A 25937-nucleotide genomic window follows, 5' to 3' on the forward strand; every position below is an offset into this window, starting at 1 on the left:
CCAGTGATACTAATACAGTGATCAGTGCTAAAAATATGCACTTTCATTGTACTACTGACACTGTCTAGGAAGGTGTTAAACATCTAGGGCAATCAAGGGTTAAGGGTTAAATGTGTGCAAAGTCAGAGTTTTTGTATACTGTGTGAGGTGCTTTTACTAAGAGAAGTGATGGATTTTCTTTTTTTCTTTCCCTGCAGGGAAAGAAAATCCATCACTTCCCCCCCGTCAGAAGAGAGCTCTGCCTTATTTTCATAGGCAGAGCTCCATCCTGTGTGTCTTCCCGACCAGTGGACATTCGATGCCTGGCACCCACTGATCAGCTTCTGCTGTGACAAATCACAGCAGAAGTGATGCACCGGCGACGTGCGTGTGCTCCACCTACGCGGAAGTGCAGAATCACATATATATATACAGAATCAGGGACGGATCCAGAGTATAGTTGCAGAAGGGGCACTGCCCGAAAATAAGGTGTTGCTTACAGAACTAAATTTAACGTATCATACAGTGTACAGAGGTCTGTAGTATGTAGAGCAGTGTACAGAGGTCAATAGTATGTAGAGCAGTGTACAGAGGTCAGCAGGATATAGGGCAGTGTAAAGAGGTCAGTAGGATGTAGGGCAGTGGACAGAGGTCAGTAGTAGGTAGGGCAGTGTACAGGGGTCAGTAGTATGTAGGGCAGTGTACAGAGGTCAGTAGTATGTAGGCAGTGTACAGAGGTCAGTAGTATGTAGGCAGTGTACAGAGGTCAGAAGTATGTAGGGTGGTGTACAGAGGTCAGTGGTATGTAGGGCAGTGTACAGAGGTCCGTAGTATGTAGGACAGTGTACAGAGGTCAGTAGTAGGTAGGGCAGTGTACAGAGGTCAGTAGTATGTAAGGCAGTGTACAGAGGTCAGTAGTATGTAAGCCAGTGTACAGAGGTCAGTAGTATGTAGGGCCGTGTACAGAAGTCAGTAGTAGGTAGGGCAGTGTACAGAGATCGGTAGTAGGTAGGGAGTGTACAGAGGTCAGTAGGATGTAGGGCAGTGTACAGTGGTCAGTAGGATGGTGTACAGAGGTCAGAGGATAGAGGGTAAGTAGGGCGGAGGACAGGGGGCAACAGGAAAATGTACAGGGGTCAGTGGAATGAAGAGCAGTGTACAGAGATCATCAGAATGTAGGACAGTTTACAGGGATCAGTAGAGCAAAGAACTAGATGTCACCAGGTGGGTCAGAATGGCACACACTGGGGGGGGTGAAAGGGCACAAACCAGCGGGCTGGGAGGCACACAACAGGGGGTTAATAAGGAAACACTACAGGGGGTCAGGAGGGCATACACTGGGGGGATTGGGAGGGCCCACACCAGGGACTGGGAGGGCACACACCAGGGGGCTGGGAGGGCAGGAGGATCCACAAGGGGGGTCAGGAGGACACACATCAGGGGGTCAGGAGGGCATACACTGGGGGGTATCAGGAGGGCACACACCAGGGGGCAGTCATGATGCTTTGATGAGCCCAATTTCTCACTTTGCTATATGAAGATGCTAACAGCACCTCTATGCTAGGCTGCAGTATCTTAGCAGACTTAGCTTAGAGGTGCCTGTAAACGAATCCACGATATACTGCAAGATGATTTTTTACCTCCAGGAAGGCCCATTCGCTCAAACCCTCTGCTCAGCTGCTCACACCTCCCTCTTCCAGGTGGGCACGATCGCGGGGGGTCAGGCACACCCCCATCCTGACCACTCAAGCAGCAGAAATCAGGAGGATCACACCCACTCAAGCAGGAGCCTGCAAGAGAGAGGCTAGAAAACTGCTGGGGGAGGTACAGGGGGCGGAGAGTCCAGTGCCAATTTGTAATGGCTGTGAGTTGTCCTGGCCGCGGCTCTGTCATATCCTGGGGGGGCTCTGCCTCGGAGACGGAGTTGGTAATGTTTTCTCAGGGAGAGCAATTGCCCAATTGCCCCCCCCCCCCAGATCTGCCCCTGTCCAGGATTCTGCACAGCACGGCCACCCTGTAGCAGTAAATCTGCTATGGGGCAGTCGGCAAGTGGTTTAACCTCTTTCTTTAATTGACCTTTTACAATTTAGCTCAGATTGTGATAACAATGTTAATACAATAACCTATATAATAATTTAATTGTGAAGACATATATTTTTTTTGTCTTTGTTGAAAGCTTAAAATAATTTACAAAAAAAGTCTATTCTGCTTACAAAATAAAACAGGATAATAGAATAGAACATTATCAACATAATCATTGTTTCAAACAGGATGGAATATAATGTAGCAATTTTCTTCAAATTTTGAAAAGCAGATGCATTCAATTATTTTTACTTTGTATAATGTTATAAAATTAGCATTATTTATAAATTAAAAAAATAACAAGCAACAATTTCAGTTCTGGTAGGCATGTTTACACATCTTTCAATAATCATAATTCTGTTTTCTTTAAAAACACAAAACTAAATGCAGCTGCAGTTTACATAGCTCTCCAGTGTAGGTTTTCAAGTATTCATCATTATTAAAATGCTTGTCATCTATTTTAAAAATACGCACTGAATGGCATATGTTTTTACACATCAGCAAGTATTGTAGTACATCCAATTCTTGTATAGCTAGTTATTTTATTTGTTTTTGAGCAAACTCATACTGTTTCCACCTCATTTTGCTTTATTTGTAATTCCATGAAAATAAAGCATGCAGCATTGCGTAAGCTTGCCAAATAGATTCATACCTGTAAAAGCATCTGACAACAGAGGTAAGATTATGTGCCTGATAGTTAAAGATACAAAATGGAATTCCAGTGACATCTATTGCAATCTGAAAATAGAATTATAAAAGCACAAATTTGGAAAGTACAGCAAAGACATCTAAGGGAATGATTATGGACTATGGAAAATAGCCCTCTGAACGTTCCTGTGAATAAATTCAGTATTTGTTACTTAGGCCTATTACATGTCCCTATAAAATTTAGATCTAGTTTCTATTTTTTTTTTTTTTAATAAGCGCATTCAGATTTGAAAATGCAATGTTCAACTCTTTTAAATATTAAACAACTGCTTATTATTTCATACCTTTATCTGTTTTAAGTAATAAACTATTGCTTACTATGTCATACTTTGTAGCTATGTGTGCACTTATTGCCCATGCTCCTGTGTTCAAGAAGTTCTTAAATCCTGTTCAGACAAATATGGGTTTACGGTATTCACAGGGCATTGATTTAGTAAAGTAGGAAATGTAGTTGTTGTTGTTTGTTGGTTGTTTATTTGCACATTATTGGAGGATTAAAGAAAACATAGCTTCAATAAGATCAGTAAACAGTCCCTCTTCATTTAGTACATCAATTCCACAGCATCATTATTGAAGAACAAAAGCTTATAGCAAATGCATCATAAAGTTTTTAATGGTCAAGTTACACCAAGTCTAAAGCTGTCCATACATGGTTATTTTTTTTTCAGCCAGCTAAACCAATTCTCCTATCCACACATGAAAATGAACCATTTCCTCCATCCACATATTCAAGGTAGATGGGGGAATCCTACCAGCTGTGTCATTGTATTCTGACAGTGGGGAGACTCCCCCCCCCTCAAATACAAAGGCTGCAGCGCTGATTGAGCTGAAATTTACCAACATTTCCATTGCTTAGCCACAGTCCTCAGCAAACAAAAAATGAGGGCAGAAACAGTCAAGGAAAGCACCACACCCCATGTAAATTGTAGACAAAATGAAAAAAAGGGGGGAAAAAAAGGGGGTTTATAGAGCCCCCGGGACGTTTAAGGTGCTGATATACTGGTGATAGATAAAGTAAGTAAACATGTATGACTTATCCATAAAAAAGATTTTATTACAATTAATATAAATTACACAACATGGTTAAAAATGTATCAAAATCCACATCTCAAAACAAGGGCAAGTAATCACAGAGATACCACTCAATGGAATACCACTCTACATGTTTCGCTCATTGGGAGCTTCTTCAGGAGTTTTGGTACACATTAAGAAGTGCTAAGAATAATAGGAAAACCTGGATTGTATTAAATAAAGAATATTTCCAATGAATAACACCAGGAATATACAGGCATCACGTAGGTCTCCCAGATAAAAGCAACCGTCCACAAGGTATATCCTTAATAGAAAGGACAAAAAAGTATATATGTAAAAAACATAACTGATTAACACATAGAGGGGGACAAAAAGTCTGACACCCTGTTTGTATTCAGCAGTTCGGTGCCCACAGATGGCAAAACTGAAGTCCAAAGTGGTATATATATATATATATATATATATATATATATATATATATCTCAAGAAGTAGCTGGAGGGGGGCGTGGCTTGGCAATGGCGCTGTGAGGCTGCTTCTTCTGGGAGCTCCGTGCCTCGTATGGGCTGGGAACCGGTTCTAGTACACCTACCGTGTAAACAACTACATGTCCATGACGGACAGACCTCCGGGATCACCCGCAGCCAACAAAACCGCGGACATTGCAGCTTATTTTCTGCGGAATTCGGCCACTCCGTCACAGGCCCCGGAATCCAAGATGGCGCCGCCGCGCAACAACAATACAGGCACAGCATCGCTCAAAAAGACGGGCAAGGGGCTCCCCAGTGCCTCTCAAGGTAACGGGTCTCTCCATAACAGACCGGACTCCCCGATCCTATCCCCAGAAATCCCGGGGATAGACAGTTGCTCATTTGTCCAGATTGTACAATCTGCCAACACACAGGGGCCAGCACTACCTGAAGGCTGGAAAGAGCTGATCGCCCTTCTCCCCACTAAAAAAGACATTTCTGACTCTGCAGCCACTATTGTGAATACCCTTTCTAAAGAAATCCATGACCTTAAGCAGAGGATAGATACGGTGGACTCTAGGGTATCTGAGGTGGAGACATCCACTTCCCACCTAGAGTCCAGAATGTCAGCCATGGAAAAGGTTCATGTTGATTATAAAAAGCGCTTGATCCTGATGCAACTTTCCATAGATGATGGCGAAAATCGCAGCAGGAGAAACAACATCAGGGTGCGCGGCCTGCCAGAAGCCACATCAGGGGGTGATCTTAGAGCTACGATAGTGGCCATATTTAATCGATTGCTGGACAAACCACCTACAGATGAGTTGGAACTAGACCGTGTGCACCGTGTACAGGGCCCTAAGGGAGGAGATGATCCCGCGCCGAGAGATGTATTGGCGAGAGTCCATTACTACACAATCAAGGAAGAAATTCTACGAAGGGCATGGACCCAAGGCCCCTTGGACTTTGATGGTGCTTCCGTGCAACTTTTCCCAGATTTATCGCGACTCACCCTGCGCATGAGAGGCCAACTACGACCATTACTTGAAGCAATCAGATCAGTAGGTGCCACATACAGATGGGGACACCCCTTTCACTTGATTGTGCTGAAAGGGAACAACTCTTTTGTGCTGCGATGGCCGGACCAGCTTCCCGACCTGTTTGGTTTCTTGGCGATCCCCGGTTTCTCTGTACCCAACTGGCTGGACTTCCCAACCACCTTCAACAACCCACGTTCTGCATCACCAAGACCCCAAAGATCCAGCAGACGACAATGGCGCTCAAGATCCAGGATATCCCCGAGAGACAATCTCACCTCACCGGAGTCTTGATTAGACTATCCTTCCTGAGCTCATAACATATCCACACGGTTCTGTGAGTGGGTCATGTATAGTTTAAGGGGCTTATTATGTATGTATGTCACTGGGATGTCTTGCCCCTCAGTGCAGAGATGTAATGTCTAAAATGGTTGTTTAGACCCAAATGCCGTGGAGGCCTTATTGCGGTGCCTCCCCCCCATGTCCCCGCACGCCTAACAGGGGCATTTTTCTTACCCTCCGTTCATTGTTTTTCTTTCATTTTTTGTTGGGGACATGGGGTGGCGGCGCTGGAAGTGCCCTGATTTCAAAGACACGGAATTGTGTATAACTTATTACTGTTCTGATACTTGACATTAGAGTTCACTATGATAGCTATGTGGCGGACAGAAAGTTGGTGTATGTGTTTCTCTATGTGTGTATGTGAACTGCTTTACAGGGGTTTACATACACGCGGCCTGAAGGTTCTGCACATAGCAATAGAGAGTTGTTTTTAGACTTTTTATTAGTTTGTGTTCCGTTTATAGCGGTAATAGTTTGATATCTTTTATTATACCGGTTCTCTCCTGTCGACACGTCTCCCGCTGTGTCGCAGAGACTAGTCTTCCACACCCACTAATAGGTAGCGCATACGTGCGCAAGGCTTAGTATAGCAACAGTTGGATAATTTATTTGTCCTTCTTAGTATTATTCTCTCTCTCCTCTTAGCTTCACTTCCTTCTTCCTTTCTCTCTCTCCCAGTCCTCCCCACTACTCCTCCCTTCTGCCTTCCCCCCCCCTTTCTTCCGCCCCTCCCACCCCCCGCTTTATACCCCTCTGAGCATTCTCTTTATCTATATATTTTTTGTTTGGTATTGGTGCGCAACATGGCCCCCCCGGGAATTCCCTCGGGTCCACACACACGAGGAGAGATAAAATTTACCTCCCTCAACGTCCGGGGTCTGGCGACACCGGAAAAACGCTCCAGATTACTCTCAGATCTGAAAAAAACACGCTCGCAGGTGGCATTCATTCAGGAAACGCATTTCAAACAGTCGGCAGTTCCCAGACTTCGCAACAGGGACTTTCCCAACGTGTACCACGCTCCCTCCCCTTTGTCAAAATCGAAGGGGGTTAGCATATTGATAGCCAGATCTTTACCGTGGACACTGTTGGAGGAGAGAGCGGACCCACTTGGGCGCTACCTGCTCTTAAAAGGCAAAATCAGAAATACCACAGTGACCCTGGTCAACGTCTATTTCCCTAATTCTGACCACCTGTCCTTCTTGCGATCACTCATTCCCTTAATCCTAGAATTCCGAGAGGGTTTGTTCCTGATGGGCAGTGATTTTAATTTTGCCCCTGTGCCACTACTTGACGTTTCGAGAGGAGCGTCTCACTTGTCCTTCGCCTACCTGAAAAAACTCAAACAGGAATTGACTGGCCTGCAGTTGGTGGACCCCTGGAGGATCATGCACCCGGAGGAGAGGGACTATACCTACTTCTCTGCGGTGCATGGAACCTACTCCAGGATAGACTTTTTCCAGATCCAGCATAAAGACCTCCCTTATGTCACCTCATCCCAAATTGATTACATTTCCCTATCTGATCATGCTCCCACGCATGTAACCATATGCTGGGACACGGAACTCAGATCCCCCCCAACATGGAAACTAAACGAGTCATTGTTACAAATCCCAGAAGTACGTACAGAGATAAGTAGGGCACTAACCAATTATTTCTCAGAAAACACAGACCCCTTGATGTCTGCTATGACAATATGGGAGGCCCATAAATGTGTAATAAGGGGTGAACTAATTAGGATCAGGGCTGCAAAAAAAAGGGAAAGAACCAAACAGATCGATCTTTTGATATCCCAGGTGCGGTCTCTCGAGCTGCTACACAAGAAGTCTTTGGCCGAAACACACCTCAAGGCTTTATTGAAGGCCAGGGGTGATTTGAAGGACCTTTTGTACTATAAAACGCTAAAGAATCTGGCTTGGGCCAGAAGATCTATGTTCGAATTCTCCAATAAGCCAGGTACCATGTTGGCCAGACTCCTTCGTGGTCCGAGACAGCGCACTTACATTCCATCTATAGTGAACTCACAGGGGGCAAAGGTCCATACCTCCAGGGATATAGCCAGTGAATTTGTTGAGTACTACCAACAATTATACAATTTGCACACGGGGGAACCTGTTGGATTTTTGGCGGAGAAGGAGAGGTCAGCGGGTGAATACATCAGGTCCTCGGGTATGCCTACTTTGCCAACTGATATAAGTGACGCCCTTGAAGCGGACATTACTCAGGAAGAACTATTGCTAGCCCTGGCACAAACGAAGCCCAGGAAGGCACTGGGGCCGGATGGCTTCACCCTGACCTACTACCAGACCTTTGGGCCTAACCTATCGCCGCATTTTCTGAAAGCGTACAACACATTAAAGGAGGGTAGTACTAACATGGTAGACTCACTACGGGCATTTATATCCCTGATCCCAAAAGAAGGGAAGGATCCCAACTACTGCTGTAACTATCGCCCGATTGCATTGCTTAACGTGGATCTGAAATTATTTTCCAAAATCCTGGCCAACAGAATCTTGCCACATATCCCACATCTGGTCCACCTAGACCAGGCAGGGTTTGTGCCGCTGAGGGAGTCGAGAGACAACACCATTAAAGTTCTCAATCTCATACATGAAGCGAGATCAGTCAAGAAGCCTTTTCTGCTCCTCTCCACGGACGTGGAAAAGGCTTTCGATAGGGTGGCCTGGCATTTTATGCGGGCCACCCTGGAGCATATTGGTATGGGCCCAAACATGAGAGGCTGGATATCATCTTTGTACTCGGCTCCCTCGGCGGCGGTACGGGTCAACGAGTGGCGTTCGGAATTCTTTGACATTTCAAATGGGACGAGACAGGGGTGCCCCCTGTCCCCACTAATTTTCATTCTGACCCTCGAACCGTTCATGTGTAGCATCCGAGGGAACCCCAATATAACGGGAATTGCAAAGCCCTCTGGACATCATAAAATCGCGGCCTTCGCCGACGACCTGATTTTTTTTGTCTCCAACCCACAGATCACTCTGCCCAACATTTTGTCAGCTCTTCGGTTATATGGGGAAACATCAAACTTCAAAGTCAATTGTGCCAAGTCCGCGGTGTTGAATATCACATTACCAGCTATGGTAGCAACAAACATGAGCAAATCTTTCCCCTTTAGGTGGGCGAAGAAATCTATCCGCTACCTGGGGGTGGACATCACCCCGGACTTGGCGCACCTGTATACCAGCAACTTCATACCCCTACTTCAGAGACTTAAGATAGATCTCCAGACGTGGCACAAACTTACCTTGACCTGGTTTGGGCGTTGTAACGCCCTGAAAATGACGGCCCTACCCCGGATTTTATATATACTTCAAACATTACCGATCCAGTTACCAACTACTTTCTTTAAGCAAATTCAGTCTATCATTAGAGAGTTTATCTGGTCTCATAAATCCCCCAGAACAAAAATGCAAACATTAACTAAACCCAAAGAAAAAGGGGGCATGGGTCTCCCGGATATCTTTTGATACTACCAAGCGGTTCACTTAGCAAGGATCGCCGACTGGCACTGCAACAGAGACTCCAAACAATGGGTAGGAATGGAAATTGAAGATTCCTCTATGCCCTTACTCCCATCCCCGTGGCTCATGTCCACTCCGCCGGCAGACATGAAATCCCACCCGCTAATAGGTGCCACCCTCCAGGTGGCGAGGAAAGTATTCCGTACCACAGACATATCACTGTTACCCTCCCCCATGACTCCTATTATAGGTAACCCGGACTTTACCCCCGGACTCACAAGTCGCAGATTGAGACAATTAACGATTTGTGAGAAACAGTCCCTAGGTGAGATTTGGCCCCGGGGAGAATTCCCTACTGCCTCCACTCTCTCCAGACTCATGGAACCTCCATTAGACAGTCTCAGCACTCTTCAACTTAGACACTATCTGAAGACCCTCCAGAAAATACCCTATGTCATTCGTAGCCACACTCCTCTGGAATCTCTCTGCAAATCTGGGGAACCTATAAGACACACACTGTCATTCTTATACAGTATCCTTACGAGACAAGGGGAGGACTCAACCCCAGAGTTCCTCCTGAAATGGGAAAGGGACCTGGGGACTCAGCTCTCCACTCAGCAAAGAGAGAAGGTCTTGGTCTTGGCACACAAGTCATCGATTGCGAGTCATTACCAAGAAGCGGGATACAAAATCCTGACCAGGTGGTACAGAGTCCCATACGTGTTACATAAAATGAACCCGTCGCTGTCAGATAGGTGTTGGAGGTGTGACAGGGAAGTGGGAAGTATGCTTCACGTCTTTTGGTCGTGCCCACTCCTGAGACCCTTCTGGGAAGAGGTGACTTCGACAATCCAAAGTCTGACCTCGGTCGATCTCAAGGATAACCCGGCCGCATGCCTCCTACACCTGACCACGAGACCGATTCAAAAGTACAAGAAAACATTAACAATGCAACTCCTGAACGCAGCAAGAACATGCATTCCGGCGCTCTGGCGGAATCCCCTACCTCCGACCAGGGTCCTGTGGTACTCAAAAGTTAACTGTATTTTACGCATGGAGGAACTGACGGCAACCCTACAAAACAAAGAGGAACAATTTATAGACAAATGGAGACCCTGGAGATATTTTGTTGGTACAGACACATATCTACAGGACATAGCCCAGACACAATCCTTATCTACCAGAGAAACAACCCCATGGACCCCGCTGAAACAGATATCTGTACACATCCCTCTGGGGTGTGACGGGTGGGACCAAGTTGGGGGCGATGTCGCGGCCATGCCTTTACAACCTCTTCTTTCTTGCCCCTTTCTCACCCTCCTCCACGCCCTCCCTTCCCTTTCTACCCCGCTTTTCTCCCCACCTCCCATTCTTTTCTTTTCTGTAGTTTCTTTTGTTCTGACCGCTCACTAAGCAGCCGTGGTGACGGCGATAACAAATATAATGTGAAGATATTATTTAAGGTGAGCAGGAAACACGCACCTGTATAGCAAAAGACATTTCTGTCTCTAAAGATTTAAATATTATAGTATATATCAAAACTGTTCATAAACAGGTTAAGGTTTATGCAGGGAGGCCCATTGGTAGGCAACCTTGATATAATATGTATGGAACGGATATACTTTTGGCTGGAACACATGTATGCTACCACATTTGTTTGGTAAATAACCTGATCTTGGTCTACAGTTTTACTGTATATGATTCAACAGTAGGAACGTATGGAATAAGTGACCTGCTGTAACCCGGACTGTATTTCTATGCCTTCTGTATATCAAAATAAAGGAATTTAAAAAAAAAAGAAGTAGCTGGAGGACAAAACACAACAAAAAGTCCCCAGTTAGATAAATCAATGTAAGTAACCCATCATGGGGTCACATATAGCCATAATGGAGACACTTACCCATAGAGTACATTCAGACAGGCTTGTGGATGGGAGGGAGAAGATCTCCCCCTGAGATAGACAGCCTACGACAGAGAAAATGGCGGCGACATGCCGCATTCTTATAGTTCTTCCATCCTGGCGGTGTCTGACGTCACCGCCGGGATGTGGACATGTAGTATGGATGCCCCGATGGGCGTGTAGACAAACAGAAGCGGCAGAGGCCATTGCGGAGCGACTCTTACTGCATCACACTCTGCAATGCGCATGCGCCAAAAAATGAAGTCGAGCAGGGCACGTCGATATGACGGCAGAAGCCAAAACCGCCATCTTGAAGAAGAGAGAAAGCAAAATAGGCACAAACCAAATAAGAAAAAAATTATTTTCGAGAAGGGGCCACTGATGACAGCCTATATCAGGGAAAGGGAAATTAGAAGATGTTATTAATTATAAAGATGGCACTGTCGCATGGATTTTATGGAAGTATTTCTGTTGTCCAAAAAGTAGCCATATCGGGGACTAACACCAAAAGGGCAAATGGAGACAGGGCGATTGATTATTCGCCCCTTTCTCCAGGTGCCCCTGGCGTCCGTGTGAGCCAATGGAGAAGGACGGAAAAGCAAATAAATGAGGGTCCACGGAATGTCTGATTTGGTAATATCATTTGGCAAAAATTAATTAATTGAATCTCTTTGGGATAGAGCTATTAAGCCACATTCAGAAATAGCCTGTAAGAAAATAAAATTCAATGCAGCAGAAAGGGCAAATAACAAATAAATATACGAAGAAATTTATTATTGCAATTAACATACTCTGAAGCACATATAATTGAAAAAAAAAGGGAGATGTGCAGAAATAAATTAATCAGTATTAGAGAAAAGGTTTAAAGCTGAATGCATCATTCAAGACAGGATATTTTAAGGCTGATAATTCATGTATCCAGCGTGCCTCTTTTTGTAAAAGTAACTTATCATAATCTCCTCCTCTGTCACCAGGAGGGATATGTTCTAGGGCAAAAAAATGCAATTTACTACTATCATAATTGTGGTGTAATCCGATGTGCTGGCTAATCGGAGTTTCCATTTTTTTTTGTGTATCAGAGAGACATGGTCTCTTATTCGACAAAAAAAGGGTCGTTTCGTTTTGCCAATATATAACATTTAGCATTCACACTGCATAATATATACAATGCCTATAGACTGACATGTCACTGAAAAGTGGAAGAACTATAAGAATGCAGCATGTCGCCCCCTTTTTCTCTGTCGTAGGCTGTCTATCTCAGGGGGAGATCTTCTCCCTCCCATCCACAAGCCTGTTTGAATGTACTCTATGGGTAAGTGTCTCCATTATGGCTCTATGTGACTCCATGATGGGTTACTTACAATGATTTATCTAACTGGGGACTTTTTGTTGTGTTTTGTCCTCCAGCTACTTCTTGAGATATAAATATATATATATATATATATATATATATATATATATATATATATATATATATATATACCACTTTGGACTTCAGTTTTGCTGTCTATGGGCACCAAGCTGCTGATCATGGATTCTGTTTGGCATATTTATTCATTTTTGCAATGAGGACATTTCACCTTTAGCAAAAATCTTTTTGATTCTATTAAAGGTAATCCCCAATACAAACAGGGTGTCAGACTTTTTGTCCCCCTCTATGTGTTAATCAGCTCTGTTTTATACTTTTTTGTCCTTTCTATTAAGGATATACCTTCATTCTTTGTTCTTCTTTGGCCACTTGTGGACGGTTGCTTCTATCTGGGAGACCTATGTGATCCCTGTATATTCCTGATGTTATTCATTGGAAATATTCTTTATTTAATACAATTCACATTTAACTTTTGGCAGCCTGGTAAGATTATGAAACTTGATCAATTTTTGTGACGTTGATTGATCCCTTTGATTTTCTTGATTTTTTTTTTATTGTTTTTGTCATAAACCCATGTATGATATAGTATCCATATAAATGTATGTCTATGATATGTAATAACTCCTCTATGATATTTCATCCATGTTCTCTTATTATTCTTAGTACTTCTTAATGTGTACCAAAACTCCTGAAGAAGCTCCCAATGAGCGAAACATGTAGAGTGGTATTCCGTTGAGTGGTATCTCTGTGATTACTTGCCCTTGTTTTGCGATGTGGATTTTGATACATTTTTTACCCATGTTGTATAATTTATATTAATTGTAATAAAATCTTTTTCATGGATAAGTCATATATGTTTACTTACTTTATTTATCACCAGTATATCAGCACCTTAAAAGTCCCGGGGGCTCTATAAACCCCCTTTCCCCCCCCCCCTATTTTTTGTTTTGTCAACAGTCCTCAGCAGTTTGCCATGCTCCATATGAATTGAATCATTATTATTATTATTATTATTACTGTACAAGATTTATATAGCGTCGACAGTTTACGCAGCGCTTTACAACATGTGGGCAGACGGTACACTTACAATACAAATCAATACAGGAGGGATCAGAGGGCCCTGCTCGTTAGAGCTTACAATCTAGAAGGGTGGGTCAAGTGGAAACAAAAGGTAATCACTGTGGGGGGTGAGCTTATGGAGAAAATGAAAAAAACAGTTGTTGTTAGGTGTGGGTAGGGTAGGCTTCTCTGAAGAGAAGGGTTTTCAGGGATCATCTAAAAGCTAATAGAGTAGGAGATAAGCGAACAGATTGGGGTAGGGCATTCAATAAGATTGGAGAGGCTTTGGAAAAGTCCTGGAGGCGAGCATGGGAGGAGGTGATGAGGGAGCTAGAGAACAGATGGTCTTGAGAGGAACGAAGAGAATGAGTAGGTTGGTATTTAGAGACTAGGCTAGTGATGTAGCTGGGGGCTAAATTGTGGATGGTTTTGTACGTAGTTGTTAGTATTTTGAATTTAATTCTTTGGCCGACCGGAAGCCAATGAAGGGATTGACAGAGAAGGGTAGCAGAGACAGAACAATTGGGAAGGTGGATGAGTCTGGCAGCAGCATTCATGATGGATTGAAGAGGTGATAGACTATGTAGAGGTAAGCCAATGAGAAGGGAGTTGCAGTAGTCAAGGCAAAAGATGACCAGCATTAAGAGCTTTGTTGTGTCATTGGTTAGAAAGGGGTATATTCTGGAAATGTTGCAGAGGTTGAGGCTGTAGGATTTGGACAGTGATTGGACATGGTGCTTAAAGGAGAGTTTGAAGTCCAGGACTACACCTAGAACCTTGGCATGTTGGGATGGGCTTATAGTTGTGCCATCAATTTTGACAGAGAGATCAGGGGAAGGGGCATACGAGGGAGGAAAAATTATAAGTTTGGTTTTGGATAGATTGAGTTTGAGGAAGTGGTGTGACATCCAGACTGATATATCTGATAGTAAATTAGTGATACGTGAGGAGACAGAGGGAGTGAGCTGAGGGGTAGAGAAATAGATTTGGGTGTCGTCAGCGTACAGGTGGTATTGGAAGCCATGGGACGCTATCAGCTGACCCAGGGAGGAGTTGTAGATTGAAAATAGGAGTGGTCCAAGAACAGAACCTTGGGGGATGGAGTCACGGAGACCAAAGGCGTGAAGTTTTTTGAGGAGGAGGGGGTGGTCAACCGTATCAACTGTATCAAAGGCAGTAGAGAGGTCCAGGAGTAGGAGTACAGAATAGTGTTGATTGGTTTTGGCCGTTAGCAGATCGTTTGTTAGTTTTAGGAAAGCAGTTTCTGTGGAGTGTTGAGGACGAAATCCAGACTGAAGGGGATCAAGAAGGCTATTATCAGCGAGGTGGATGCTCAGTCAGTTGTAGACCAGACGTTAGAGGAGTTTGGATAAGAAGGGGAGCAAGGAGATGGGGCGTAGGTTGTTAAGATTGGATGGGTCCAGTGAGGGCTTTTTATGTATGGGTCTGACAAGTGCATGTTTTAGAGAGTTGGGGAAGATGCCAGAAAAGAGGGAGAGATTGAAGATGTGGGTTAGAGAGTGAAGCATAGAGCCAGAGGGTGAATGTAGCATTTGTGAGGGAACAGGATCCAGAGGGCAGGTGGTAAGGTGGACATTAGCAAGTAGTTTAGCAACCTCGTCTATAGTGGTGGGGTTGAAAGAGGGAAGTAATGATTGTGCCTGTGGGCATGAAGTGTAAAGCGTGGAGGGTATCGGAACAGTAGAGATCTCCTTACAAATTGTATCAATCTTCTGTTTGAAGTGATTGGCAATCTCCTGGGCAGTGAGTGAGTTGGCGGGTGGAGGCGGTGGAGGACGAAGTAGAGAGTTGAAGGCAGAAAAGAGTTGATGGGGACGGGATGATAAATTCCTAATGAGAGTGATAAAATAGATCTGCTTGGCAGTGAGGAGGCTGGAATTGTATTTTTGGAGGGCAGATTTATATTGGTTGAAATCTCTCTGAGACTACGACTACATTTTTTTAGACTTCTAGTAACATCTGTTTGCCAAGGTTGAAGGGGTTGGGGCCTGATTCTGTGTGTAGTGAGGGGGGACATTGAGTCCAGAGAGGCTAGAAGTGAGACGTTGTGGACCAAAGTGGCTAGGTTGGTGCAGGAAAGGGGTGAGATTTTGTTGTAGAGGTTGTCATTAGCAGAGCAGAGAAGAGAAGGGTTGAGATGACGTAGCTTTCTGCGGGTCATTTTTAGGCGTTTGGAGGGAGAGGAGGTGGAGGAGAGGGAGAGAGTGAAACTAATAAGGTGGTTATCAGAGAGAGGGAATGGATAGTTAGGGAATGGATAGTTAGAGAGGTTGCATGGAGTGCAAAGGTGAGAGAAAACGAGGTCAAGGGTATTGCCTTCGGAGTGAGTAGGAGCATGTATCCACTGCTTCAGGTCAAAGGAGGATGTTAGGCTGAGAAGTTTGGAAGTGGCAGGAGTGTTAGTATAAACAGGAATGTTGAAGTCCCCGAGAATGATTGTGGGGATTTCAGAAGAAAGAAAGTAGGGTAGCCAGGCAGAGAAGTCATCAGAGAAGAATCAAATATTTTCTACAGTGAAAGAACTTTAAATAGAGTTATTCCTCATAAAAATTATTCTGCAAGCTTCAACTTGTACATCCTCTCCAAAAAGGTATCTGGACCCTGCGATGACTCAACATTGGTATTCATGAAGCCCGTCAGCTTATTAGAATGTCAGGAGTAATGAACACTAATTGTAATTGTTTTCTTGTAAACATATGGGCTCTTTAACCAATACAGATTCTTGACTTTGGTGTATAGACCTTTAGCAAATGCTGAAGCCAGGTATGTTTGGTATACATTAGGTGGCACTGCCCATAAAACACTGGTAGTAAATGTGTCTTTGGACAGGGGTGCCTTTGTCAACATCTGTTCACATCGTAACAACAACACACAGTGGGCATATGCTCAAGAAGGCTGTAAGGTTGATTGAACCCTTTGCTCAGTATCAGCACAGCTGAAATGTACTTCCATCACACAGTGCATGTGGCAAATAGGGTTAGGAGTTTCACTGTGGATTTGTGTACATGATAAAATTACTTACAGTTTTATGTCTGATTAGGCCCAGCATGATATGTTTTAAGGTTCCTATTGAATACTGTGCATTTCCCTCTCTTTCTCTTTTTACCAGGATGACAAAGAAATTGACCTGGAACATCTCCACCGACGTGTAAATAGCCTGTGCACTGATGATGAAAGCCCTCATAAACAGTTTTCCTCCTCGTCAGTTGATTTAACTCCGCTAGACATCGACACGTTGCCAACACGGCAAACTCTGGAGCAAATAAGTGATTTCAGGAACACTCATATAACCACTACAACCTTTATACCAGAGCAGATACAGACACTTAGTCGTACCTTGTCAACAAAAGCTGCTTCTGGTTTCTCTTTTGGCAATGTACCTGAGCACCGAACTGGTCCCTTCAGGCACAGGGCACCCAATGGTGGATTTTTCCGAAGTCCAATTAAAACTATGTCATCTATTCCATACCAGCCAACTCCCTCTCTGGGGCTCAATCTTGGCAACGATCCTGACCGAGGTACCTCTATATGAGCCTTAGGGAGCCCTCATCATTGTTTTGTTCTGGGACTCTCTTTGCCAGGAGCATCTGTAAAATTATGAGACTAACATGGATGTATTTTTTTATATCCAAATTATTAATAACAATTTTTGACTCCTCACTTTATTCTTCCTTGATCCTTTGTCTGTAAATGTGTTTTAGAAATTCTAAATTCACTTCACTGGCTCATTTATTGTTATTTTCTTTTATTATTCTTCTGTTTGGAATGTTAAAGTATTATGATTCTCCATTGGTTTGACACACACATCTGCAATAACTGAAATTGTTTGCATTGTTTACGGATTCTCCTATGTACTCTGCTGCTGCTGTGTCCTTTAACTATGGACCAAAGGCTAACCCCTGCAGTATAGAACAAAAAACCTATTCAGGCCGAAAGATAAAATAATGCAATTTTGTAGGACTACAACAAGCCATTACTATGCCAGTAAAGAATACATTTAAACATATTTTGCACTGTAGCAGTGCATTTGTAAATTAATCCATTATCATTATGTTTTTTTCTTTTTAATGTACAGCATATTTTTGGTACAAACGTCCATCGCATCATATACTTGTATGTGTATGAATGTATGTATGCTAGAAAGTGTATGCATACATGTTCTTATGCATTGTGGATTGTGTCAGAACCTAAATAATGGACATTATTCTTTTATAACATCGTAAAATTACTTAACAGCATACTTTCAGACTTATTAACAGATCATATCTCTGTACAGCAAACTATGGAGAAAAACGGTCAAAGTTAGTTTTTTTTTTCTGTTGCTTGTTTTTTTTTTGTCTTTCTTTATTTTCAGAAACTGATAATCAAATTTAAATTGAAATGCCTTAATAGAACAGAGCAAAACCAGGGTATGTGCTTGAGCCCAATAAAACCCCAGTGGAAACAGGAAGCTTTAGACTGTTGAGGACACTCCCTAAATCATCAATGGTACCCAGCAGATAAAAGGGAATTGCAGCATTTCAACATAGTACTAGTAGTTCTGGGTAACATCTTTACCTTCGCATGACAAAATGTGAGCAAAAAAAATATTTTTTGTCATTTTGTGATGCATTGATATGCTATAGTTTCCTTCATCTTCTTCTCTACACTCTTGCAGCTTAAAGTGTCCCTTTACTGACATTAAATCTAAACAAACTAACACACAATCAGTGTCTGATCTTAACTTTAATCTATACCTCTTGTCAGAGCCTCTTCAAAATCCTTGTTCTTCCTAGTATGGGGAACGGGTGACATGCCCCCTGCCTCCCACAATGCAGTGTTCAGGGCCAGAGCTCTATCACTTGGAGAATTTGAATTACTTTAGATAAGCTGTAAGATGTTTAGGAGGCTCCAGTTGCAGGTATGGTCTGTGTGTACATTTTTGCTTTAATTTTGCTGGCAGAGGTTTAAATAGTGGAAATTTATTTTTGACAGTGTTTGGGTATGAGAAGGTTGTTTGGGAAAGCTTTTACACTTTGGGCCACATTTATTTAGCCTGACCTAATACTGTCTTGAGCAGTGATTGTTTTCTCTTGGGGCAAATTAATGTTCACTTGCTTGTGCAACCTAGCAAACGCGCACACACACACAGAAGAATATACACACACACATGTACACATTGATGGTAAATCCCTGGGATGTAGCTCACAAGTGTCAGGTAACAATGATAACTGAAATTCATATGTAGCAACATATTGTTCAGTTGTATAATAGTATAATAAATTAGTGAACTTACAAACAAATACATTTAACATCATTTTATTTAAAGGGAAATGCTAATGGTTTTGGATCATTTTTTCTTGTTTAAAAGTTTTTAAACTAAAGTTTTTTTCTTTGCTATTTATATAAAATATTCATATTCAACATTCAATACAGGGTGTTCGCATGATATAGAATTCACAGAGAGCTATGGGTTTTGTGAACAAAGAGCAGTTAGACTTTAGATTCTCTCTCTCTAATCTATAAGGCCCCATCTAAACTAGAAAGTGTGGAGACACACGGATTTTCATCAGAGTGTATATGAAAAACCTAGTAGATGTGAAAATTAGCCTAGAGCACCACATTATGGCCAACAATTTAAAACATCCTTAGCAATATTTCATATTTACCTGAATGAAGAAAAAGAAAAATATTTGTTAAATGTATTTTACAGTCCTGGCCATAATAAATACAGAAATTATCAACAAAACCACTATGAATTCCCTTTGACTGAGTATTACAGGCACTGCCTGCTTTGGGTGCATAGCTTCAAGCTCCTTCATGGCTGCAAGCTCCTTCAGGTATATACTGTATACATGCACACATGTCTGAGCAACGAATAGCCCCACAATTCTTAATTAATGCTCCATTTATAATTATTTTTAAGGATTTTGCATTATAGGAATAGATTTTGAACTAAATATAGTGTTTCCTGATTACATCTATATATTTAGGTGACAAAAATCAAACAGTAAAGAATCAAACACAAATATACAAAAATAATTATTTATTTTTTAAGCAGATGAATAAAGTAGGTTCAGTAATATTTAATATAAGATGTTGATCTTTATTTAATTGGGACTGATTTACTAAATGAGTAGAAGCTATTTACATATCAAAGGTCCTGTTAGTAAATAAGATGAACCTCAGAAAGGGAAATAAAAAAAAAAAAAAACTGGATTTTTGGTAGCACAGGTTTGGCTGGTTGAAGAAAACACAGCTTCATCTTACTTACTAATGTCAATGAGCATTCACTTGACAAAGTGAACAATTGAACAATGTCAACGCCTTTGTTGTGGCACACTTTTAAACGTAAATATTGGTATAAGAATAAATCTACATAATAATTAAAGAAAAAACGAAGGCAACATTAAAATTCAATTTAGTGTTGTAAAATTTTAGTTCTATAATTCCTTTATCTCCCAAAGGGGATGGGTGGTCACGTTTTAATACCTCTAAATATTAGCATATTTTTCACACACACACATGCTTTTCAGATTTAGCACATAAGGTAACCTTGCTGCATCCTTGGTGATTGACAGCATGTGACAAAATTACAACCTTAGTATATCAAGTGAGTCCCTGGTCATTTCAGTTCCTTATTGAGCAGCCATTTTGAAAATGTGCAAACTCTCTATAATAGCTTAGCAAAAATAGAGCCCAATTTTCCAATGTCATTTCCCCATTATGCATAACACATAACCATGGACTGCACACACAAGGCATGTATGTGTGCAAGCAAGTCATCGTGGCCCATGCAATAAAGCTTTAGTATAAACTAAATACAAAAAAAAATATTATATAAGCAGAAGTATATACCTTATAGAATTCTAATAAAAAATAGTAATTTTTATATCATCTGTCATTTTCAAAAAATGTTAAATATTAGTGCAATTTATTAATTGTTTAGTATGCTGGCATCTTAACTGATATTTGACGGAGAGCTAAGTATGTTGGGTATATTAGTGTTTTAACCTTTTTTAAATGATGAAATACATGATAAAGTATTAATGCAAGTAGGGAAGTATTATAAAGAGCAAAAAAGTATAAAAAGTTATAAAGCATATGCGTTACTCTCCAACACCAATGTCAATGTTAAATGCCATCTTAGATGATATACCACTTAAAGAGAATTTTTATAATCACAGATGTTATTTTATGTTTACTATACAGCTATATATATAGGCTGTATGGAACTTTAAAAAGTACAAGTACCATATATATATATGTATATATATATCATTTTTTTTAAATGTGTGTGTTTCAAACTGAACACAACAGGGTTGCCTTAAATACCTATAGCATACTGGTTTGTCACCTATACTTTATATGTGATTTATTGGTGAAATTGATTATATCAATGAAAAGTGCTATTCTTGGCACTGAAGGTGATACTTGATTTTTAAAACTGAAACCCAAATAGTTACATATTATACATGTGGCCTGTAAGATGCTGAAAGAGGGATGAGTGAATATATTTGTATGTAAAGTGAATCAGCAAATAAGAAGCATTGCTTGGTTACTTGATAAAGCAACAATGTATTAACAACACGTGGTTAAATCTCTCAGTAGTAAAGACATGTAATTACCCATGTAGCCCAAACCTAAAAGATGGTAAAAAGGGTCAAAATCTAGAACAATGCAAAACATATTCACTACATCTTAATTTTACTCTGTTACTCTGCAATTTACTTATAGGGGAAGCAGTTATATTTTCCTGTTGCAGTTGCCATTCAACAGCTCCAAGACCACATGCTAATTTTGAAGTAGTCATGTCACAACAAAGCTTAATAAATTCAAATATGTGACTCTGGGGGGTGAAGTGCCAGTTTGGGGCAATTGAACCTGCCTCTCCCACAGGTAAGCTCCATATGACAGTCTATTTAAAATTATTTTCAGATGGTTTTGTTTAAATAATCATCTGAAAAGGAGGACTGAGTATTCCAAATGCTGTAAAACACACTAATTGTAATCATACCAGCCTCTCCTTTTCCTTCTTTGATGTGTCATAATATCATTTTTAAAGCATACCTAAACTCAAAAGCAAATATTGAATATAATGCAACGTAATAGTTTCTAGATGTAGTATCTGTATAAGTTTTTTTTTTTTTAGGCTAAGAACATTTTCAGCAAGTAAAGAAAATACTTGTTGAACTTTCCAGAATTGCAATGTCCTTTCACATTCTGAGAGCTGAAAAGGAAGAACAAATATCCCTATATTTATTGTGTAAACTACTAGTTCCATCATCTATTATGGAAAGGAACAAAGGCAAACATGTATGCAGTCTAGCCGGTGTAAAAATTATAGATACGACGGAGAAATTAGTCAAATCACTAAGGGACCAGAAGTGTGTTATTTGCACAATTATTAGGTGAAAATATAGGGGAAAAGGCCCGAAAAAAAAGCGGCCACCACACTTAAGGACTGGTAAGCTGCCCACTCTGACACTGACCACCAAAGATTCCTTTTTGCTCATCACTATGATTGTCTGTCTCATTGGCCAATAGGAATGTAGGGGGAGGCAGACATGCTCCGTCACTACCAGGAATCAGAATGTCTCAGCATTTGGAAAGTATCCTGAATTAAGTAGCCACATTTTTACAAGAATTAATGGAGGGGTGTTATTATCTGCTTTGGTTTTGTTCTTTTTGGAGAGTAATAGCAAACGAAGTAAAATATAATTTTATACAATTTATACATTTCATTCTTCCATGGCCAATATCAATGCATGGGTCATGTGTGCATTTTTGCATCACAGATGAATAAATTAGAAACTCATGTATCTTCTTAGCCAGCCATTTTCCTTTGGCATGAGAAATAGATTTTATTTAATAGTAGGCTTCATGGTCACATCACCTGGGCTGAAAAAACAGCCATCAGATTGCCTGTATAATGGAAATGGCCATGGTCCTTATACTCCCAGTGGCTGAAATGCTGCTGTAAACTTGAATAATTTTTATTTTTTTTGCCAGGTGCTATCCTCCTATATGATCCTAACTGTCGTGCCTGACGTTTCTAAAGATTTAGTGTACAACACTATCATTTGTTTTATTGTAAAACCGTACATGCTTGCATGACATTCACCAAATTCTGGGTAGCAATTTATTATTCATAATTATTAGGACAATTATAAAAATTCATTAACTGGCCAGAGCTCATTGTGCCCTTTGGATCATTTTTATGGCATTACATTTGTGTTAATTCAATCTTCATTTGGATGTTTTTTACAACCTTTTCTGATGTTCTCTAATTGTCTAAAATACCATGAAAAAATTATTTCCCACCAGCTTTATTGGGGAACATTTTTTCTTCCACACATGGTATTGTAGCTTAGTAATTATTAATGTAAATTCAAATAATTTTTTTTTAATGAGTACATTTTTATTTTAAAAAAAGACTACTGGAGTTAAGGTATATAAGAAATATATTAAGCATAAGAGTAAAATTTTATATTTACATCATAGTCTCCCTTCAAAATGTAATTGGTTATGGGAAAGATTTTAAACCCATTAAACTCTAATGCTTCGAAAAGTAGAAGCCTTAATAGCTCTGCAATCAGGATTTTTCATAAGCATTGCTAGATTTTTAAACATTTCTGTAAAACTACCAAAATTCTTGCATTGTTTCAAATTGTTATTATATAAAAAAAAAAAAATGAAAATAAAAATTCTAAGCATTGTTCTTTCAGCATTAGAATGTAGGGGAACTGAATATGTATAAAACCGTAAGGTCAAATGTACTAATTATGTACTATTATGTTTAATGCTTAAAATTAATCTTGATGCTTTTTAATATCAATTGTGCAAGGCTTTAATTTGCTATCCTTTTATGTTTAGAATCCCAGCTAAGGGATATTTGTCAGTGACATGATATTACCTCATACACCTTGTTTGATATTTGTATCACCTCACTTTAAGGATGAGTTCTAATACTATATCTGGTGGGATGATGCTCATATTTTGTATTGTAAACACGTATTGTAGTTTTACATGAGATTTTCTGATGTAAGAACTGCAAAGGGCTTCTGAATATAAGAACACCAAATGGCTTATTTAATAACATTGAGTGTGCTTTAATCAGAGTAGCCAGTCAGGGTAAAACTTTAGGTAGTACAGACTAAGAGGCACTGGGATCTGAAGAGCTCAAGGTGTTCACTTACCATACAACCAGATGTAAGGATGTAGAACAATATGCCTATGTTATCTTGGACTGACCTGCTATCTCAAACTGGGTTTACATGAACAGCCAAATTATAACATTTTTTAATAGGTAGGCATCAAATAGGATTTTTATATAACACATTAAACAGAGGCAATGCCAGGAGCTGATCTAACGTATGTTCTTGGCACTCAAAAAAATTAGAAGTTGGAAAAAAGCTTTGTACCTTTCGAATACAAATAATACCTCCACCTGTGAGGGGGCAATTTTTTGTTGTTTGTTTTAGAAAATGAATTCTTAGTGGTTGCACTGTTAATCAGAAAATATTTACCATTAATCTGATTATATAAAACCAACCCAATAAGATTTCAGTGCAACCAGTGTACCTACTGCAACCCATCATTTTTTTAAGTGTTACCCTTATTGCACAATGCTAATCTGATTGGTTGCTGTCAGTTAAAGCACATTTATGATTACTTAACCACATTATGTTATTAATTAAGTCTCCATGTGCTCCATTAATTCATTAAATGAATGATACGGATGACAGCAATGATTGTGTCTACTTTTAAATGCAGCTGTTTACTTGTAAAAATATTAATATCTCTACAACGTCTGTCTGACATGGTTTATTTTAGTTTTGTTAAACATGATGATTTATTCCTAAGACAGGAGACATTATTTTTCATCTTTATAAGTTTCCTAATTTGCTTTTAGTAAACTGTAAAAAAATAAAAATTAAAAATATATATATTCTTCATACATATTTTTGAAGCTGGTTCTCCAGGGTGCATCTTGTACTGTCAATGCTTTTGTACTAAATCTTCAAATATTGTCTACTGTGTAAGGCAGATCAGTTTCTATTCTAATCATGCAAAGGCCATTTCGTTTCTAAGGGTACAAGTGTCTGAAAGCATGCACATCTTGTTTCCCCTCGCGACATCCTTTGTCTCATGCATATCGGATTTAAAAAAAAAAAGAAAACAAAAAAATGATAATAAAGCTATGTAGAGACATGCCAGATGTTGCAGTGAAATTTAGCAAAAATGAAATAACTGTTAGACATGTACAGTATTTAAAATAGGCCTATTTTGATGTGTTGCCTATTTAAAAAAAATAAAAATACAGAAAACATTTTTGGAGGCCTCCGTTACAAGTGGCAGAGCTTTCTGTGTATAATTTGTCTAAATGATTTGTCTAATAAAATTGTTTTCAAAATGTCTCCTCTTTTTTTTTCTTGCTTAGTATTATATGTGCTAATCTATTCACTATCATATTTTAATAAATGTGCAGTTTGTGCAGTTTCCTTTAGATCGTACTGCTTATGCTTAAGCCAGCCATAGGCAGGTTCAGCAGTAACTCTCCAAGATTCGAACTACTGTATGTATGGGCAGGCCGACTGTACCCAAGTTCATCAATCAGCTTGGGTACAGCCAGCTTGCCAGATTTTACATGCAATTATTGCTAGTAATAATAATCACTGTGTTCTCCTGACAGGGTGCCCCAACCCCCCCCCCCCGCCGGGAGAACACAATAGCTCCACAGGAGGGATTCCCCTGTCAACAATGTCTGTGTTGATGGGAGAATCTAGCAATTTTCTTTCCTGCAACCCGTGGTTGCAGTGAAAATAAATTAGTTTGTAAATGGCCAATCTTAGAGTGGCCACCAGACAACTGTGGCAAATGGCAAAAGTGCTGGTAGGTGTGAAAGCACCTTTGAGTCAGTTAATTTAATTAAAGGACAAACTTTCCCCTGCATTGATCTCAGTGGACACAATAATAACCCTCTTTACTGGTTTTTGTGACATCCTGTATTAGTTTCAATGTTATATCAAAAGAAATTAATACAAAAGGCGCACATAATTACATACGTAGTACAAAAGCCTGGACTATTAAGCACTTGTCCTTATAATTAGTGTTAGTGATACAGTAATAACCGCCAGTATTGGTGTCAGCGACCGCAATATTAATCACCATCATGTGTCAGTTACCACAATAATAACTCTCAGCATTGGTGCCAGTGGCTAGAATAATAACTTCCAGCATTGGTGCCAGTAACTACAAAAATAATCCTCCCCTCCCCCATGACCGCAATAGTGATCCCCACATTCATGATCAGTGGCAGCACTATGACCTCAAATGAACCACAACATGAAATTAAAGACCAAAAAAAGCAAATAAGAGCACCAAAATACAGCACAATTTCTTGATTATAATCTTGAGTTGTTCTCTATAGTGAAGGGACTGACTTAACCAAATGCCTCCTTGTTGCCCCTTCTAAG

The 25937-nt window shown here is 40.5% G+C and overlaps 1 protein-coding gene across 2 annotated transcripts in view; it reads left to right on the top strand.

Moving 5' to 3' along the window:
• The window catches only part of GRID2 (glutamate ionotropic receptor delta type subunit 2), a 1754345-nt gene extending 1729467 nt beyond the window's left edge, over nucleotides 1-24878 (top strand). Inside the window, exon 17 of one of the 2 annotated variants that reach the window (XR_012236183.1) lies at nucleotides 16589-16703. Coding sequence is in view for 1 of the 2 variants with exons in the window: in XM_073601045.1 (XP_073457146.1) it covers nucleotides 16589-17011 (423 nt within the window). In the remaining variant the exon portion in view is untranslated. Of the gene's footprint in view, nucleotides 1-16588 lie in introns of both variants that reach the window. The other variant, XM_073601045.1, reaches the window with a different exon arrangement.
• The last annotated feature ends 1059 nt before the right edge of the window (nucleotides 24879-25937 follow it).

The sequence above is a fragment of the Aquarana catesbeiana genome, linkage group LG01 (genome assembly GCF_042186555.1).
Source record: "Aquarana catesbeiana isolate 2022-GZ linkage group LG01, ASM4218655v1, whole genome shotgun sequence".
Lineage (NCBI taxonomy): Eukaryota > Metazoa > Chordata > Amphibia > Anura > Ranidae > Aquarana > Aquarana catesbeiana.